General features: G+C 43.7%; 1 protein-coding gene across 4 annotated transcripts in view; it reads left to right on the top strand.

The window, feature by feature from the left end:
• ankrd13b (ankyrin repeat domain 13B) overlaps positions 1-18,589 on the top strand; it is a 45,025-nt gene extending 26,436 nt beyond the window's left edge. For 2 of the 4 annotated variants that reach the window (XM_085245268.1, XM_085245267.1), the window contains exons 5-16: positions 236-284; positions 522-665; positions 1,454-1,694; positions 4,217-4,283; positions 5,028-5,109; positions 7,854-7,918; positions 8,843-8,979; positions 9,865-10,022; positions 10,281-10,469; positions 12,415-12,578; positions 14,742-14,818; positions 16,814-18,589. In XM_085245268.1, the coding sequence (XP_085101394.1) occupies positions 236-284; positions 522-665; positions 1,454-1,694; positions 4,217-4,283; positions 5,028-5,109; positions 7,854-7,918; positions 8,843-8,979; positions 9,865-10,022; positions 10,281-10,469; positions 12,415-12,578; positions 14,742-14,818; positions 16,814-17,015 (1,575 nt within the window). In that variant the 3' untranslated portion in view covers positions 17,016-18,589. The remainder of the gene's footprint in view (positions 1-235; positions 285-521; positions 666-1,453; positions 1,695-4,216; positions 4,284-5,027; positions 5,110-7,853; positions 7,919-8,842; positions 8,980-9,864; positions 10,023-10,280; positions 10,470-12,414; positions 12,579-14,741; positions 14,819-16,813) is intronic. The other 2 variants (XM_085245269.1, XM_085245270.1) reach the window with 2 other exon arrangements.
• Positions 18,590-19,376: the final 787 nt, after the last annotated feature.

A 19,376-nucleotide genomic window follows, 5' to 3' on the forward strand; every position in this document is an offset into this window, starting at 1 on the left:
ATTTCCAGTTTCCAGTCCCATCATCTTTGGCACAGACATCCCTCCTGCATTTATTTGCTTTACTTCTTTTTTTCTCTCCTCCTGCACATCGGTATTCTCCTCCCTCTGTCTGTTAATCTTTAACTTCATCACTCTCCACAACTCTCCCTCCGTATCTTCCTCTTTATCGATGCTCAGTGTTTTCTCATTTTTATTCCTTTCTCTGTCTGTCTCTGCTCTCCTCCTCCACCCTAAGCAGGCCCAAGACTTCTATGTGGAGATGAAATGGGAGTTTACCAGCTGGGGTGAGTCCAGTCCTTGTGTCCAGTGATCCAGTAAAAGCCAGTACCAACCAGTCAGATCTATTAATTTTATCTGCCTCTTAGGCTAAAGACACCTGTTTTCAGTTGCATGTCAGAAAAGCATTTGTATTGTATGTGTAGGTTAGAATGGCTTAAATTTAAAAAATTCAAATGCAAAAAAGAAAACTGAGACCTAGCTCAGCATGGTTTGAGTCAAAGAGTGTCTGTATTCGTCCTTAGTGCCCCTGGTGTCTCGCATCTGCCCCAGTGACACATACAGAGTTTGGAAGAGTGGTCAGTGTCTCCGTGTTGACACCACCCTGATGGGATTTGAACAGATGACCTGGCAGAGAGGAAACCGGAGCTTCATTTTCAAGGGACAGGGTGAGAGTTTGAGCTCGACTGGCTCGCTCTGTGTGAGGTGCACGCAGTGTGTCAAAATGCATTCAAAGAAAACCACACTGACTAGTGCTGATATTTAAAAATGGAGGTGAAAGACAGATGAAACTGGGCGACGTGAGAACAACAAAAGCACAATTCAATTAGCATTTTTCTTTCGTTGCGTTTTTGCTGAGAATTATTTGCACAAGTGAAACAAACACGGTTTAATATCAAAATGAGTAGAGCGCAAAGCTAGCTGTTTCCTCCTGTTTTTGTGCTAAGCTAAGCCAACTCGCTGCTTCCTGTGGCTTTATTGATCACAAAGGCATGAAGCTGGTATTGATTTCAAATGATTCTCATAAACCAAGACGATAACTGTGTTTCCTAAATTTATCTCCAATATGTATCCTTTAAATCTCCCGTAGTGGGAAGTAGAGATGGGGGATCGATCCAATAATCGATCGTGTGTTTACCAGCGTTGGTAATGGTATGTAGCACAGTAGGATTGATACTTATTTCTATCCTCCAAGTTCAGTACGTAGCTCACTGAACTGTTGATGATGATTTAGCTCATAAATCATGACACACTGGTCTCCCCTTCATGAGCTCCCTTTATAAGTTATACGTATCAGTATTGATATTGGTATCAGCAATACTGGCCCTGTATTGACTTGGTATCAGGCAGGTATCTGTCTGTCTGTCTGTCTAAGCATCACAGATTTGTGGACTTTCTCACCTCACTGAAAAGCTCTCAACTTTTCTCTTCCCTTCTCTCCCTGTCTTTCTCTCAGACTCCAGCGCAGAGGTGATGGAGGTCGACCACGACAGGCAGCTGGTGTTCCGTGAGACCTTGTGCGTGTCATCCCTCACAGCGCTCTCGCCGGGCAGGGGGAAGGGTGGTGCCTGCAGCAGCACCACAGCTGGGTTGGGCCTTCTGGGAGTAATGCAGCCCACTGACGAGCAGGTAGCGGCCCGGCTGTCTGCCCCAGTGGTGACCACGCAGCTGGACACCCGCAACATCGCGTTCGAGAGGTCAGAAAAAATACTGCTATGTACTGAACAAAAATATACAGGATGTGAAAAATCAAAGCTAATAAATAGCTTTAGCTCAGCCACAGGACTTGCTCCATTAATCTGCTGTTCTTTTTTTTGTTTTGCTTTGTTTTGTTTTTTCCCCAGTGGAGAAAAATCACTCTTTTGTTGTTAGAGTTGAATTTCTGTCAGCGTTTCTCTGTTGCTGCCTCCTACACTGCAACCCACAGCTGAGTGGAACGAGTTCAGGCACGTTCTCTGGTGGCTGTCAAAATGCATTTCACAAAGTGTAGGAAAATACAAACCAAAGCTGCAGCAGTGGGAGGAAATGGACACAAGAAAAAGTCGCATAGAACAAACTGTTAAATTTCATTGAAGAGCACATATTTTTGGAATATTGTATCCAAAAATCTGGGAATGTGTTCCTATCAAAAAAGTGCATTAAAATAGTTATTCTAAAATCCCGCTGTAGTTTAAAGTAAGACTGTAGAGCTTTTGAAAGAAGTAAAAACAATGTTCAAATAGCAGCAGCTGTCTTGTAATCCAGTTGCAGTCACACTGGGTCAATAGTAATCATTGTATTTTAATTTAACTACTCGCTTCTTCATCCTTTCTGTCTCTGTGTAACCTCAAAAGGCAAAAAGTGCCCAAATAAATTTGCAGGACTACGCTTGATGTGAAGGAACAAATTAGCTTCTGGCTGCCTGAATCGAGCTGGGGGCGCCTGTAAAACAAGTAAAATGCAGTGGTGGGAAAAGACAAAAAGACTTGGACAAGAGACAGGCCGGACATAAGGTGGAGAGAAGAGTGGACCGAGCAGGCGGGAGGCAGGGGGGGTCATGGAGGACAAAATTCATCCTATTCTGGTTGGTTGGAGAGATAAGACTGATGAGGAAAGGACGGGGGTAACGGAAGAGGGAGTTTTGTTTGGACAGAGAGGGATGGAGAAGAGAAAATGTAAAGAGATGAAACAAAAAAGGAATGAGAGCGAGGGACAGAACTAACGCTGGGACGTGGAGGTATGAGGGGAAGGCACACAATAAGAAAAATGGAGGGAAAGATGAACGGGTAGCAAGGCTGTGGGCGGGAAAGCACAATACAGAAGCCAGAAGAAAGAGATATTTGATCTTTTTTTGTGGAAGGAGGGGAAAAAGAGGAAGACGGTGATAGATAGGCGAGTGATGGAAAGGCAGCGGCGGCAGGAAGTGAATGTTAACAGATTAAAAGTGAGAAAGAAGGCAGAGAGACGAATGACTCCAAGAATTGAGCGAGGAGAGGTTGGGGTGGGGTAATTATCTCACTGTCAGACTTGCACCTCGGTGTCACCTCTGTGCATTTTGCTCCGTCAGCATTCCTGTCCAGTAATGTATTTGGGATGCTTTACAGCAAACCGCTTCGTCAAGCATCCTAGACAGGGACACCTCAAAGCTCTGGAGTTATTACGTCTCTACGCAACTTTGCACACAAAAAATACAGCGCTGCAGTTTTACTGTTTTAAAAGTTGGATTCAAAGTTTTGGGAACCCATGACAAGGACCTTGACAGCTGGCTAGCAGAGGAAACGGTATGCTTAGGCTACAGACTTTCCCTGATTGAGACAAATTCATGTGCCACTTGCCAAGGGACATAAAAGGACTGTAGTGTATATTAGCTTGAAAGACATATTTTTCCGTTACTTCGGTGTATATATAAGATAAACTACCTTGAGAAGTGGATGGAAGATTATCGTATGCCTTGGCAGTCGTTTGCATTCGTGTTTAGCGCCGGTCCTCTTGGGGTCTGTTTGGCCAACAATCATTTACAAAAATGCAACAGGCTGCAAGTTAGTCTGTGATGTATCACTTAAACAGAACAATGCTAGTTTGTTTTTTTAGTAGTTCTGGCCTTGTTTATACTATTTAGCATGCTAACATTTTGCAAAGTACAGTTCAGGCTTGTGAGATTGCCAGTATTTTCCATTAAACTAAATCTTTTGATAATTATAACAGCTTATCCACAGAGGAGCAAATTTCCAAACAGCCCGTACAGTTGTTGTTGACGAAAATCTAAACAAAGTAGGATGGGAGACAGGCGTGACAGCTTTTTGAGTAACAACCCTTAGGAGAATTCTCCCAAATGTCACTGATAAAATAAAAAAATAAATAAATCTGATATTGTTTCACTAATAAACTTAAGAGCTGAAATGATTGGATTAACCAGCCTTGAAAAGTGAGTTTTTGAGCTTTGAGGAATTTAGTGGCACGAATAAATCACGAAGATGCAATATTGCTCGCTGACTTCTGGCAGGTTTGCTAATTGCACACTGAACTGCTCGTCTTCACTGGTGACAAACAAGGCCAGCGTCTTCAGGATTCCTCTTGTGAGAAAACTTGGTTTTTTTTAGCTTTCTCTCCTCTCACAGTACCCAGGAGAGGAAGCTCTCCTGGGTACTGTGTCCTTGAGCTTAGATGGAACCGAACTTGCTTTATTATGGCTTTGAGACGTGAGAGAGATGACCTGGGATGTGCTGAAACTGTGTTGCAGGAACAAGACGGGCATCCTGGGATGGAGGAGCGAGAAGACCGAGACGGTGAATGGATATGAAGCAAAGGTAAGCGGCTCGCTTATCTCTCGCACTGTCCAGAGAAAGCCCAGCCACCGTTTGATATTTGATATTCAGTTTGATATTCCATGAAAGTTCACTTAACTTGAAGGATTTCATTTCCTGAATGAATAAAATCCAGAGTTGTTTCATGCTTTAAAAAAAACCCATCGATCAAGATTCAGCAGCACCTAAAAGACCAGATGGCCTCTCAAATCAAGTAAAAAAAAAAAAAAATACATTACCATGTTACCTTGACCCAATTTGTTTTCTTTGTCCCCCTCGAGGGATCAATGGGTGGCAAGTGTCAGACTACCGGGCCATCTGTCACCGGTGGGTTTAAAAGCCCTTCAGATGGGCTCTACAGTAAAATACTGCTGTCTATTTTCTGCTTCATTGATTTAGAGTCGCAAACATAAACAGACAACGCATACAGAACTGCTCTACCCCTGGAAGCTTTTAGTTCTTTATTTCAGTCGTGTGTAGTCAGTGTAAACTCAGTATCAGCAGCCTGCTCAATATTTAATCAGCGCCTGATTTTTATGGTCACTGTTGAGGAATTCCTGCATTTTGCTGTGGACTAGTCGGACTGCAGACTAGCAACTAGGGTGCACAAAAATCGCGGCTTTAAGGGTTTTGGTTTTGCTTTATAGCTTGTATGGTGACAAGTTGTTTTTGGAATTATTGCTACAGCTATGAGGTGGTAAAGTGTGCGTGAACAGAAAAAAGGAGTTATGTGTCTTCCTCTTTCAGGTGTATGCAGCATCCAATGTTGAGCTGATTACCAGGACCAGAACCGACCATCTGTCAGACCAGAACAAGAACAAGATAAAAGGTAAGTCACTTCATCAGGATGTCGTCACGCCTTTTTTGTTCCCCTACAGCTGAATCTCTCCATTACGTCCTCCGCGCCGTTGTAACCCGCAGTCCAAGTGCCGAAACACGTCCGATAGAAGAGTCACCGATGACTAATCCCTCTCACCTGAGCTCGATGAGATCACCCCGAGGCTGCGGCTAACAGCCCGTAAAGTTCTCTCGGTGGCTCCGTCTCATTTTCTGGTTCACATCATAAATCAAACAGGATTAGCAGGTTTCCCTCTCTCCCTGGACCGTCGCTGTCAGCCAGGATCAACCATCACACGCTCTTCTGAGAGAGCTCCTCTCTCCCAGGTCACAATCCCCATCTGCGCTCTGCTAATATGCACGAGGAAAGTGTTCTCGGAGACGCTACACTGACTCCTGAATGAGTGACTCGGTCCATTTGCCCATTTCCTCGAGCTACTTTTCATCATTTTGTTAACGCTGTTAAGAATTTAAAAAACAAACCTTTAAGTGCTCCTATATATCCTAGGAGAGGCACACACTGTATCATCAGCAGCTGTAGACAGATTAGATGACCAAAGGCTGAAATGTAGATCAGTGCTTTAAAAACCACAATATAGTGATGGACCTTTGCTCTGCTTTTAGTACTTATTCAGTTTCTGGTTTGATAAAGACAAACCGCACCACCACGTCCAAACCACACACTATCAAGCTGCTCACTTTTTTTTTTTTGGGTGCTCAGATCTAAATGAAAAGCAGCTTTTGAGTTTCTACACTGTGGATCTTTTAAACCCCTCGATGTCTAATTTTAGGAATGATCCTGGAGTTTATGATTGCAGATTTCACTTTTGGTATTTTGCAATATACAGCTTTTGAAAGTAGACGGGACTTGAACCATTAGAATCAGAATTAATTTAGATGTTTCCACCTTATTTAGTTGTTTATTCTCATTGTTTAAGAAAGAAGTTTGATGTGAAGCCAAATCTTTATCCTCATTTGTCTGTATGCGAAGTCCATTTACATACAAGGACACACCATATCTTAAAGGCCTCCAAGTACCACATCGCCCCAGTAGAGCACTTAACTCTCAGACTGCTGGCTTGTGTTGTTTCTGGGGTAGAATGGGAAGCAGAGCCCTCAGAGGTGTTGTCCTGTTAAAAGTGAGTTTTTCCTCCTCACTGTCATCAAGCACTTGCTTATAGGGAGTCATCTGATTGTTGGGGTTTCCTCTGTATTATTCTGGGCTCTTTGCCTTACATACGAAGCCCCTTGAGGTAACTGATGTTGTGATTTAGTACTATGTAAATCAAATGTAAAATAATAGAACAATTTTTTAAACCCATGTAATCATAAAAAGTTGCCTGTGTATGGATAACTGAAAAGGTTATTTGGTGCGTCACTCATCATTTTTGAAGCACTGTTTCCTCAATAGTTAGTCAGGAGAGGGACAAGTTTCCACCTGTGTGATGTCTAAGAGCACATCGTGATGTCATGGAAACGATGCAGCTCAAGATAGGGGAGGGTTTTCTTAGTCACCACCACCGAAAGTGAAGTGACCTCATTTGCAAGTCCAGGTGATGTGGAAATAAGTGCCACTCCTACCCAAAGTGCAGCGTGAACAAGCTCACTGACAGTGTGTGGGCTGCAAACACACTCTCAGAGGAAAACAAATTATTTTGACCCAGTCTATGGTTTGGGATGATAATCAACAACTTTTCTAAATCCATTGTAAGATGCCAGTGTTGAGACTCTGCAGGAAACAGCTAAATTAGGTGCCAGTATATAGAAGTGGGTGTCATTTGGACACCAGGTCATTTCACCCAGTTAGGAACCTTCCTAAGCCAAAAAAAGATGATTCCACTTCACCCCACATGCTGACAGGGCCGGTCTGAGATGACAATAGAGTGGGGAAAAGGGAACACAGGCATCTACAATAAATGTGCTTTAAAGTTTGACAAGCATGTTGAATGTCTTAGACTGGATTTTGGGTGATGAGCGAATGCCTCATGTGGTCCCGTAGCAGGAATTGGCCGTTAAGACCTCAAATATTCTCAAGATTCTTGTATTATCTTTTGATTTGTGTGACAAATGTGATTTTTTTTTTCTCCCATTACTGCTGTGCCTGTTTCCCAGAATAATGACGGTGACATATCTCCAAAAGTGATGCCCTCGCTCTCTTTTTTATTGGAGCACTAAAATCGTCGTCTTGAAGAAGTGCTATTCAACTGGCATCTTACATGGATGAGATAAAGAATTGAACTTTTTTCTGAGGGGGGGAAATATGTCTATGATTTAATGAACTATAGCAAAGCAGGGTGAGAGAGCCTCAGAGCAGGAAAAGGTCAAGTCAAGAGGTGGAAGTAGGAAAAGTAAGAACAATGTTGAGATTGAGGGCTTCTCGTTGTCCAGCTGTAGTCCGTAATTACTCACGTATCAGGTTCTGCTGTGAGATCTGCTGATATTTAGGCTAGACCACCTAAGCTGGCTTGCCTTGGTTCATGCTGGCTCCTCGTAGATAAGAGTGCATTACAAAAAGCTTCATGTAATGCAATAAGGCATCCTGAGCAGAGCATTATAGAGCAAAATGACACTGTGGACAGTTGCAGCGGCGATAAATGAGCCCACACAGAGGGCTGTGCAGTAATCTGAAGTAAATGTGTAAAACAAACAGGACAGCATGTAGTTTGTATGGATGTGCTGTGATTATATAAGTGCATTTCTTTTTTTACTTGTTGCTGCCGCTGTGTGTCTGAGCAGGTGGGAAGACTCCACTGCAGAACTTCCTCGGGATTGCAGAACAGCACATGGGGCCTAATAACGGGGTGAGCACACACTCGATTTGAACATCGTCACGTGAAACATGAACGGCAATCGGCGCTGTGACTGTCATCGCTGTTTTCAGGGACATTTCCTACCTTCTCGTGTTAGCGTTACCCCGCCCCCAACTCGATCGCCTCCTCTTTGGATGGTCAGGCAGTGTATGAATCCCGACTGTCGAGTCGACCGTGTCAACAGCAGAGGCTCCAAACCGCTCTCAGATATTGATTATGTTTTTTTAATTTGTTTCTGCTGCCGAGCACCAATGACTCATACCTCCCTGCTTCTCCTATTTCTGTATTCTGGCTCTTCACTCGCTTCCCCTCCCTGTCGCCTCTGCACATCATCATCCACACACACACCAAAAAAATTGAATTTCCCATTAAGTTCTTTTGGGCAACAGATAAAATTGGTGCACAGACAATGAATGTATCCTGAGCTTGTAGCTTAGCACTGCAAAGACCCGCAAAGCAAAATCGGCTATTTTGCCAAACCGTAAACTTCTTCTGTTTCACAACTCTTTGTTTGCCCGTAGCAGGAATGGCTGTTCCTACTTTTGACAGGTTTAGTCATGCGTCACACCGAGATAGTTATTAATGCAGCGAGCCAGCCGCTGTAATGATGAATAGTGAAATAAGAAACCGCTTTATCAATTTTTTCACAACTTCTGGCTTGAGCACGACTCCTTCAAAGAGTTGTTAAAAAATGCCAGTAGGTAAAAGGAAAGCCTTGAAATCTCTACAGAGTAGAGAATAGCAGAGAAAGTGAGTCTGAAAAGCCTCTGGTATTGATTAATAGTCCTTTGCATCCCTGCGAACAGAGTCGTTTTTCTACAGCTGTAAAAGCTTCACTATCTTTAATACGGAGACATGTTATAGCTGGATCTTTTTTTTTGTAAATTCATGTTATTCACTCCTCACTTTGCCCAGGCTCTGGTGACCCAGATGTCGTCCCCCGTGGTGACAAACCCCGCTGCGCTGACCGCCGAGGAATACTTCAACCCCAGCTTGACGACCACTCAGAGGGATATCGGCCACCCGTGCCAGCTCACAACCAAGACGCAGAGGTGACACGTGCCCACGGAAAAAGAAACAAAAAAACAAACCAAACATTCAGCCATGCGTAGAGCACAGTCGCCCTGAGTCGCAGAGTCGTTGTCAGAGCTGACAAAATGATGGACAGAGAAGAGCCCAGAGGAAAATCGGCCGTCCGCAGCAGCTGACCGCCGAGCTTCTGAGGTGAAAGGCAGCCAGATGACAGCGGCAGACAAACACTCAGGTTTTTACAAAGCTGGTGGAGAGTCGAGCAATTAGTGGGTTTCTGCAGTCGATCACTCAGCTCTGGCTCGATGACTCATGGCACATCATCTTCGCTCCAGCGTATTAACAAATGGAACAAAACAAAAAAGAAATGAAAGAACGCTTTCTGTGTCACTCAGGGAGCAAAAAGCAAAAGAAGTGAAAATATGAACTCAGTGAGGAAAGTAAAAGCAAATAAAAGAATGATCTGAGTGTTCAGGTGTTTTTTGTAACATAGCTGATGTTATTCCGCTGCCCATAAATCGGGGTTGTTGCTCTGTGTTTTGGGTCTTTCGGACATTTCCAGTACCATCGTTCTTCAAGCGGGTAATGAAAAGTTGCTGGACATCAGGAGGACGACGGGTCTGAGGTTGTAGAGCTGCCTCTCAATCTTGTGTTCATTCATTGGACAAATTAGAATATGAGAATCGATCGGCCTCGGTTTGAGAACGACTCAGCAGCTTGTGGACAGCCACTGTTAGCTGATGTGATCAATGTCTTTGTGCAGCTTCCTCCGGGCAAACATTTAACTGTCTGAGCAAGAACATAAATTGCTTCAATTATGCTTTAGTCAGAAATGTATTTGCTGATATTTATTAATTAACTCTTTCTTCCTGCCTTCTTTCTTTTCCCATACGTGTGCTCGTTCCCAGGTTTAAAGCTAAGTTGTGGCTGTGTGAGTCCCACCCTCTTTCCCTGGCAGAACAAGTGGTGCCTATCATCGATCTCATGGCGATCTCGAACGCCCTGTTCGCTAAGCTGCGTGACTTCATCACTCTGCGTTTGCCGCCTGGCTTCCCTGTCAAGATTGGTGAGCACTGTGAGATTGAGACGCATGATGGGAGGGGGCTAAGATGTGTGCTGTTTAAATAAAGGGGGAGGGTGCAGTTATGGAAAGGTTGGAAAATGGACACACAGATTAATGGAAAGTTAAGACATGCAGAGAAAGGGTGTAAAGAAATGACCAAATTACTTATAAGATGTATCAATCATAAAAACAGAATAACTGATATAAAGGACATGTGTGTTATTGGAGGATGGGGGTGAAATTTCTCTCCTCTCCTTACAGAGATCCCTCTCTACCACATCCTGAATGCCAGGATCACCTTTAGTAACCTGAATGGCTGTGAGGAGGGAGCCGGTGTCCGTGCTGACAACGAAGTGGTGGTGGAGGGCGAAAGACAGAGGGACACCCCGAGGACAGACACCCCTTCTCCGGGCAGCGACTCGTCCAGCGTCTCCAGCTCTAGTTCCACCAGTAAGCGCCTCAGCTGTAGAATGTCTGTAGAAGCTTTTTCTTTTACCGCTCCACAAAAAAATGTTATATTCTTTTTAAACATCAGTGTAATTTATTATATGTATATTTTGTGTTAATAATGTAAGTCTGCAAAATATTGTCACCAAATCGTTGAACTAAATTGAGCCGAGTACACCACATGCCCCCTTTTAGACACACCCCTGCGTGGGACATGTAATCCTGCAGCAAGTTATCAGATTTGAAGATCATAACAAACTGTAGTCATTGGTTTATCTGCATAGAGACATATTTTACGTTAATGTCTGTAGCTTTATTGGACAGCATATAAACTGGATGTAACTACCATGACGTAATTCTCTGGAGTCTCCTTTAGATGTCTTCCAGATGAGCGTTTAGTTTTTAGTTAGTGACTGAGCCCATAAACTCATCAGGAAAGTGTTTGCAGTGGTCAGGGCACGAAGCTGTTTTCGCCCAGACTTCTATAGTAGTGGACGTTTTTGGGTTTTTTTGCAACCACAGCTGTTGCCATCTGGTGGCCTTTAGATAGAGTGCAGGTTTTCAGGCGTGTATGCATTGGCTTCATTGTTCCAACCCAGAAGCTGCATCTATCAGTTATACTGCTGCTGCGTAAGGCAAACAGCAGTGGTGACTAATACAGCCACACTCCTGACTTTGAACCTAAAAAAACATCCAGTCCAATGCATCTGACATAGAAACCGCCTGCCTTTACTTTGCTATTTCTGGCAATGGGATACAACACCTCTGACTAACCAGTGTTTGCTGGGTGTTAATTACAAATACTCTAATTATACACTTTGGAAATTTCAGCTAATACACATTACTGTGCAAATGTCTTGAGGCAATCCTCATGTCTTGATATGTTTCTAGGAAAATGGGAAGTAGGTGCAGCGATTTGCATGGACACGTGCACAAAAATAACAGAGTTTTTACAATTCCAACGAGCTTCAAAGTCAATATTTGCTGTGATCACCTTTATTCTTCAACACAGCCTGAACTCTCTTAGGAAGGTTTCTTCACATAGTCTTCAGGAATACTTCTCCAGGCTTCTTGTCGGACATTTAAAGCTCTTTTCTGTGAAGATGATCCCACACTCTCTCAGTAATGTTGAAGTCTGGGCTTTGGGACGCCAGTGCACGATCAACATTGTGTGTTTTTCTATCCAGGTATTTACTGCATTGGAAATGTGTTTGGGACCTTCATGCTGAAAAAAATGAAGCTATGCCAATCAAATGCTTTTTGAAAGAATCCCAACACCACTTAAATGAATCTCCAGATGATGACATCATGTTTTACAGATGGCTGTACCTCTTTCTCGATCTTCTTCAGACATACTGATGATGATTTGAAGCAAACATTTCAAATCTGGGTTCATCACTCCATAAGACCCGTTGCCACTGATGCTAAGTGTAATTTACCTCAGCCTTTTCTTCCCACTTACGACCACTGAGACCAGTCTCCTAGTAACAAAGTGTCTAATGTTACAATATAAAATTAGTTCTTATTGACTGTTATGTGAGACACAACACGGATTCATACTTTGAGTTTTTGAGTTTGAATGATTCATTGGTGAGTATTTAGTGGCTAATGTCTCTGAAAATAGTCAGGTGCAAAAGTACACTTTATTACAGGCTTTGGGTCAATAGACTGAGGTTTTGCCTCAATAGGTGACACATGTAAATCTGCAAATATGAAGTGTTTCCTGCCAGATTTGTCTGCTTTCTCCCAAACTTCTGCTGAGTGACAGGCTGACACTTGTAAATTTGTGCAATATCTGTTAATTCAAGGGTTTAAGTCTCCTCGTGCTTTCTTTTACTCAGAAAAAAAACCTCTTGTATTTTTCCGCTCCTCTCCTTTAGCCTCCTTTACTGCCAGATAACACTCCTTCCCATCTCTTGCCCTTTGCCTTCCCCCCCGTGTGCTGCAGTGTCCTGTCGAGCCAGCGAGATTCCCCCGTGTGTGTTTGAGGCCCCACCTGGATACACCATGTTAGGAGGCAAACAGAGAGACAGCATGAGGGAGGAGGAGGAGGATCTGCTGCAGTTTGCCATACAGCAGAGCCTTCTGGAGGCTGGCTCCGAATACGATCAGGTGGCTTCAATGTGAAACTCCTGCGAGATCATCTTTTCTCTTCTGCGGGGAGCTTAAATCAGTGCTTAACTGGCTATTAGCTAAATCAAACTGCTTCATATGTTTTGCTCAGGCTACACATGCACAGTTAGCAATGATCCAGATAGCATAGTCGTTTAAAAAGACTACAGCAGGGTTCCTATTTCTACTGAAGACTCTCAGTCTAGCTGGCTTTTATGACAGTTGGCGGTCATCATCAGGTTGGAAGCTAAGGTTAATGTTACACTTCATCATTTTTGATGGTGCTGTAAAGGTTGGGTGTATTCCCCGCATCCTATAAAGAGCAGCTGATTGTAGCCTACACATAGTGAATGAACCTGTGTCAGCATACTGGGAATGCTACACTGTGGATGAGCTGAACGTAGTTCTGTTTTAATCAAGCCCACAGACTAGCTAATGGATGACTTGGATGATGTTTAGGCAGTGCAGTTGCACGTTATGAAGTTCATAATTTATTAATTTATACAAAACAGTTCAATTTTTGATTCATATGGGACGCTCAAATTCATGTACCATAAATTCTTATTCTTTTCTGTCATTGGGTTGCCCAAATTGTACTAAAGGCTCAAAAAGTGTACCCTACACCTTTGCACCAGGAGTAGCTGGAACCATTGTTGTCCAGTACTGTGTGTTCAGAGATGCTCTTCTGTGGCCTTTGGTGCCGTTCAATCAGCTAGCTCAAAGCAGTCAGGCCATAAACGAGGCATTTTTACCCAAATCAGAGATGTTTTTGTGGGAAAATCCCAGCAGATGAGCAGTTTCTGACACGCTTAGACCAGCATGTCTCGCACCATCAACAATGACACATTTAAAGTTCCTTAAATCATCGTTCTTCCTCATTCTAATGCTCAATTTAAACTTCAGAGGATCATCTCGGCCGGGTCTGCCCAAATTCAGTCGCGGCCATGTAATCGGCTGATGAGACATTTGCATTAAGAAGCACTTGTGTGCATGTATATCTTTAGCAGCCTCTGAGGTGCATCTCTGCTGCAGAGATGCACCTCGCCAAACTGATGTTTTGCAATGTGTCTCGTTATGTGTTCCAAACATGTTAAATCTGATATGTCACACACAAATTCTGTGTCTGTTTAAACAGTAGACAGTGGAGATGCGGCTTTCCCATACTAATATGGTGCTGACGCGTTACTGTAATTAATGGCAGCGGAGTATGACATATCTGTGTGTATATTTCTATGAGCAGGCACAGGGAGCAAATGTGGAAAGTATTCTCCCTGCTTTTAAATTATACGGCGCAAATGGCAGCAATAAATTTAACCATAAGTCAAGCAAGACCAGACAAATATATGCAGTGAAGGAGGGAAAAGGTGAGCTGTTTTGAAAATAAAAAAACAATCAGTGCTGAAGTAAAATCAGTAAGTAGAATAAATTGGCTCTGATGTGTGGCGCACGCTGCCTGAGGATCGGCGCTGTTTAAAATCCCAGAGATCCTCGGTCCTGATAGCCCTTGGCCTTCTTCCAGACGTTACAGAAAGTGAGGTATAAATAGGCTCTGTGAGACAGGTCAGAGAACATCCTCTGAGTTTTCTTAGCTGAAATACACAAGGGGAAGGAGCAGAGGAGGCAAGGGCACGGTTGCAGCTTAGGCTTTGTGCTGCAGTTTGTGCTCTCGTCTCCAGCAGCCGTACCGAGCGCTTCCACCGCTGCGCCGCCGAGAAAGGTGACACTTTTAATTACTGCTCTAATACCAAAGCAGGACAGGTGTTAAAGGATCGTCCCGCCGACACGCTGTGTTTTACAGATTTAACTGCTGTACAAATCTAGCTTACACGGTATCCTGTCATCTTCTAAAAAACAGCTTTTGTTCACAGCTTCCATATATTTCTGTGACAGTGTGAAGCTGAATTTGAAACTTGAACGTCTATATTTAACAAGTGCTTCTCATCTTTATTAATCACTGGTAGCATTAAAACTGTACGTGGACTTGAGTAGGACCGCAGCCAGGATCGATCATTTAGTTTACGACCAAGGCCGCTGGCTCCGTCTCTACCATACGTTAACAGGAAGCTGCCTACAGGGAACGAGGATGCGTTTGTTTTGCATGCACCGCTTCCTGCAGCGCTCCTTCACTGACTTCCTGTGCCGCCTTCTCTTTTGTGTGCCCAGGTGACCATCTGGGAGGCGCTGACCAACAGCAAGCCGGGGACTCACCCTCTGTCCTGCGACCCGAGTCGTGTCGAGAGGTCAGAATGAAAGCCTTTGTTTTATTTTGGGGGATTTTTAATGACTCCCACGTGTTTGAGTTAAAGCTCTTTGTTATTGGGGACTTTGTTAGAAAGTCTGATAAAAGCGTCAGTGAATGAAAGAGAGCGGGACTTTCGTTGTCAGCAGCGAGGGGAAAAAAGCCCCCGCATAAATCTCCTTGAGTGCCAGGATGAAGGCGATTATATCCTGCCATCCCTCCACCGCATTGTCTCTGACTTCCTCTCAGCTCTCTTATGTGTTGTTAATCTTCAGTGTCTCGCACTCCTCTGTGAATTTTTTTTTCCCTGTGGTTCTTTCCTCCCATACTTGACTCACATCCTGTATTCCTGTCCCATTCCTTGCTCTATTCTCTTATCCATCCTGCTATTCTCCCCCTCTCCTATCTGCTATCTGAGCTCCAGTGTGTGTGTGTGTGTGTGTGTGTGTGTGTGTGTGTGTGTGTGTGTGTTTGCAGAGAGGGGGTGTTGGTGGGAGGATGAGAGAGTTGAGAGAGTTTCCTGCTTTCTCAGTTGACAGTGCTGTAGTTGACTTTAGCCTCTGTTATCTTTAGACAGTGTTTCTCTCTGGGTGCATTCCCTGTTTGCAGATGGCTGGTTGGATTCACAGACTGTCCTATCCTCTTCGTCACTGCCTCCTCCCCAAGTCTTGCCATAGCAGTGTTTACTCGAGCCAAAGTTCTAACCTGAGGGGAAAGTGTTGGACCTATAGACCGACACCAAGAGAAAGTTGCAAAGCTGTAAAAATAAGAACAGAATGCAATCTCATAAACCCAAATATTACTGTAGAACACAGAAAATATGTCAGATATGGAAAAATAAGCTAACATCTCAGCAGAGTGGAGGCAGATTGGCTCAGTGGAAGCAGGACTGATCACTAGAGCAGTGCTGTCGGCATCGAGTTTGACAGCATGGGAAAGAGGAAGTGATGTAAATAACAGACCAGCAGTCAGACACCCAGGAAAGCAGGCGGATCGTCCTTGATGAACTTAAGCATAAGTTTGATTTCTAAATGCAGTGCTGCCCGAGGGCCCAAAATCATGGGCCAGTACTGCTTTTCTGCCTTATCCAGAATTTTGGCAAATTGGTGAACGTCTTTACTCATGAGAAACACTGCCTGTCTTTTTCTACCCAGTTAAACTAATCAGTTGCAAAATGTCCCTCCAGCTGTTTCTTTTTAGCATCACTTAACGTTTTTGAGATGTGTTGCTGTGGGGCATCAAGTCCCACATGAGCTAATACTTTTCTAAAGCAGTAAAATGTTTAACCGTTTGGCATCTTTTCTGTGTTCCACTATAAATAAAGTTAGTGTCTATGAGATTTTCACGTCAGAGTCCCAAATTGTATTTTATTTGATGCATTTTTTTGGCATTGGGGTTGCAGAGAGAAATGCTTGGCTATTGTGTGTAGTGTCCTCAGAATGACTTAGCTGGGAAAAAAAAGACAGTGACAGCTTAAATGCTTGACTCCAGGGTTTCTGTGTCCATCTTTTATATACAGTCTGTGGTAAAAACAGTTTTGGGTTTTTTTAGTATTTCGTGATAGAACCGAGCACAGTTATGGGAACGCATGTCTCGCTGTGTCTCTTCTGAAGCCTTTGTCGCACCTTGTTTTTAAATAAAGCGTTTACTAAGACTCCACAATGTAGTCTGCAGCTAATTTGAGTCGATAATAGCTTTCTCCCACCGTTCATCAAATCTGCAGAATGACAGACGGTAATAAATGGAATCAGGACGAGACAGATCCAGGTTTAAGGTCCGGTGAAGCGTTAGATTAAAAGACAAAGCAAAGTGTCACGATGGAAAGATAAACAGCAATCAGAGGAGATTCTCATAACCTGGCAACCCAGACCTCATTCATTATTCATGCATTGACTCACAGTGAAACCATTACTGACTTATCCTTATTATGAATGATGCCTACTGTGTGCCCACTGAGGAGGTTTTTAAACCCGTGTTTCCTCGCCCCTGTACGCAGCACCCCCCAGCACAAGCCCCGCCCCCCCACCAGCCTTTGCTCCACCCCCTCCAAGAAGAAGCCGACCACCTGCAGCTATGACGAGCAGCTGCGTATCGCCATGGAGATCTCAGCCCGGGAGCAGCAGGAGGCAGAGCTTCGGCAGCAGCAGGAGGAGGAGGAGCTGCAGCGTATCATCCAGCTGTCACTCATGGAGAAATGAGCCCCTCACCCCACACCCTCCCTCTGAACCAGGCGGTCCTGCCAGGGTGGGGGGTTTGGACTGAGGGGAGGTGGGTGGAAAAGGGCAGGTGTCCGCTTAAAATCTTGGAAATTTAAAAAGAAAACCATCTTAGAGGTAACATCTGACCTGGCCGTCCCTCCCCTCGCCTCAGCCAGACCCTTTTCCCATGAAGCCATGAGGTGGTTGCGTCTGCCCGGCTTCACAAAGCCAGAGACGGACGCACGCCTGGTCTCTCTTCTGCCACATTGGCACTTTCTCAACAAGTGCCAGTTTACAACCAACGACACATCCGGTACAGTTTAACAGGAACTCCGTCTCGAATTAATGATTTCTTGGGGGGTGTTTTGCAAGGGTGCGTGTTTGTCTGTGCGTGTGTGTGTGTGCGTTTAAAACAAACCAGCTCAACGCACAGAAGGTCAATAAGGTCAACTAAACAGTTCCCCTAAATGTAGTGTGTCAGGCCAACTCACTGCTCCAGCACCTAATGCACACTCACCCCACGCTCCCGTCACCACTGAGCGCGTGTGGTTTTCAGTTCTGACTGCATCGAAGAGCGCAGCGGCGTGGAGAACGCCTTCCTCATTTGAAGGCCGATAAATAATCAGACTTCCTCAGTTTTTAATGAAAATTTTTAAAATGATGGACTAATGTGTTTCTTCTTCTTCTCTTTTTTTTTTTTTTTTTGATTTGCACAAAATCCAGATGTACTGTACTTGTGGGTGAAGCACATATATGACTGTTAATGGATGTTTGAGTTTGAGCACAAAGTTTAAAACAAAAAAAGAAACCCAGGCCGGGGTCTAGTTTTAAACCCTGACGCCGGGCTTTGCAAGGAGCACAGTAATGATGAGACTCCCAGATGAACACTAGGTGTGTACTAACTATACTGTATGTGAAGTAGAGCATTTATTAATAAAAACAGTAACAGGAATAAAGGTTTGTATGTGGATCGTGGGTTAGAGAAGAGTTTTCTCTGTAAATTTGCTTTTTCTCACCTTACATGAGCTGATGGTTGTTTGTTTTTGTTTTTTTGTGAGTGTGTTTCTGTGCATTATAATATTTCAGCATGGTCTGCACCCAATGAAAGGGGTGGGGGTCTTTTGTGACCTACGGCAAGTTTCACTGAGCAAAAGTTTTTTTAAAAGCTGAAAACTAAAATCCAGTGTAAAATCACCCCTCAAATTTTTTCTTAGAAATTGGCAGGGTGCAAATGTAGATGAGCTCTGAGGGACTTGTTTTGTTTTTGTGTGGAGGATGACGAGAGCAGGGACACCTTATGCTCTTTTTTTTTTTTAATTAAGTGAGAAATGTAAAACTTTCAGCATCAGCACAAACTGAGGATACCACCTTCTCTTTTCCTTCTGTAATTCATGGTTCTAAGCTTTCCCGGTTGGGTTAAGAAGTTAAAAAAATGCTCCTTTTGTTTTTTACTTTTTGAAAAAATGTTGCAAAACGTTAAAAAAAGCACGGTGTTTTCATGACGTATGCTGGGAAGTGAATTGACATGATTTAAATAAAGGAAAATCTTTTTTTTTTGGAGAGCAATGTAGAAATGTGTTATTTGATTTTTTTTTCCTTAAGCCTTTCAAATGCTCTGTAAATCCCTTCACCACCCCCCAAACCACACACACGCGCGCTACAGTTCTTCCACTGTTAAGTTCGTTTCCGTGGTCCTCTCCAGTGGAGGACAGTGACAAAAGCAATTTATTTCACACGAGATTGGGGAATGCTGCGGCGTCTGTCAGCACCAGAGAGAGCTCATCCGTTTTTAGCAGCTGCCACCTTCATCATCGTCCCTGTGACATGGATTCCCAGAGCTGAAGAAGTCTGATCCAACTGGGTTGTTTTTTTTTTTTTTTTGTTTGGCTGAAGTTATTTTAGGCTTACAAGGGAGAAAAAAAGGGGAGCAGATTAGAGGCTGTAAAACCTCCAAGAAACAGCACTCAGGACAGAGAAAAAAAGGACGAACCAGCAGTGCGCATTATGAAAAATACCAGGACTGTGGAAGGTACCGAGCTGCAAGCCTATGTGAAACGAATTTGCAAAGAGCTGCTGATATAAGTCGCGTTCAGAGCATCAGTATGCAAAGAGGAAGGATGCCAATCTCAGCCTTTCTCCTCTTCTGCTCCACTGATTTTTATTCCCTCTCCTCATGATAAACACACACACACACACACACACACAAACACACACACACAAACACACACACACACACACACACACACACATTTTATTTGAAAATCCTTCTGCTGTGTCTGCTGAGGTGGATTTAATTGGTGAAAACGTCAGGGGATCTCAGCTTTTCCTCTTGATTCACTTAAACCACCAAAGAGTCTTTTG

Source organism: Mchenga conophoros, linkage group LG14 (genome assembly GCF_057382185.1).
Source record: "Mchenga conophoros isolate Kocher_MC1m ecotype Shallow Benthic linkage group LG14, M_conophoros_male_GT1.1, whole genome shotgun sequence".
Lineage (NCBI taxonomy): Eukaryota > Metazoa > Chordata > Actinopteri > Cichliformes > Cichlidae > Mchenga > Mchenga conophoros.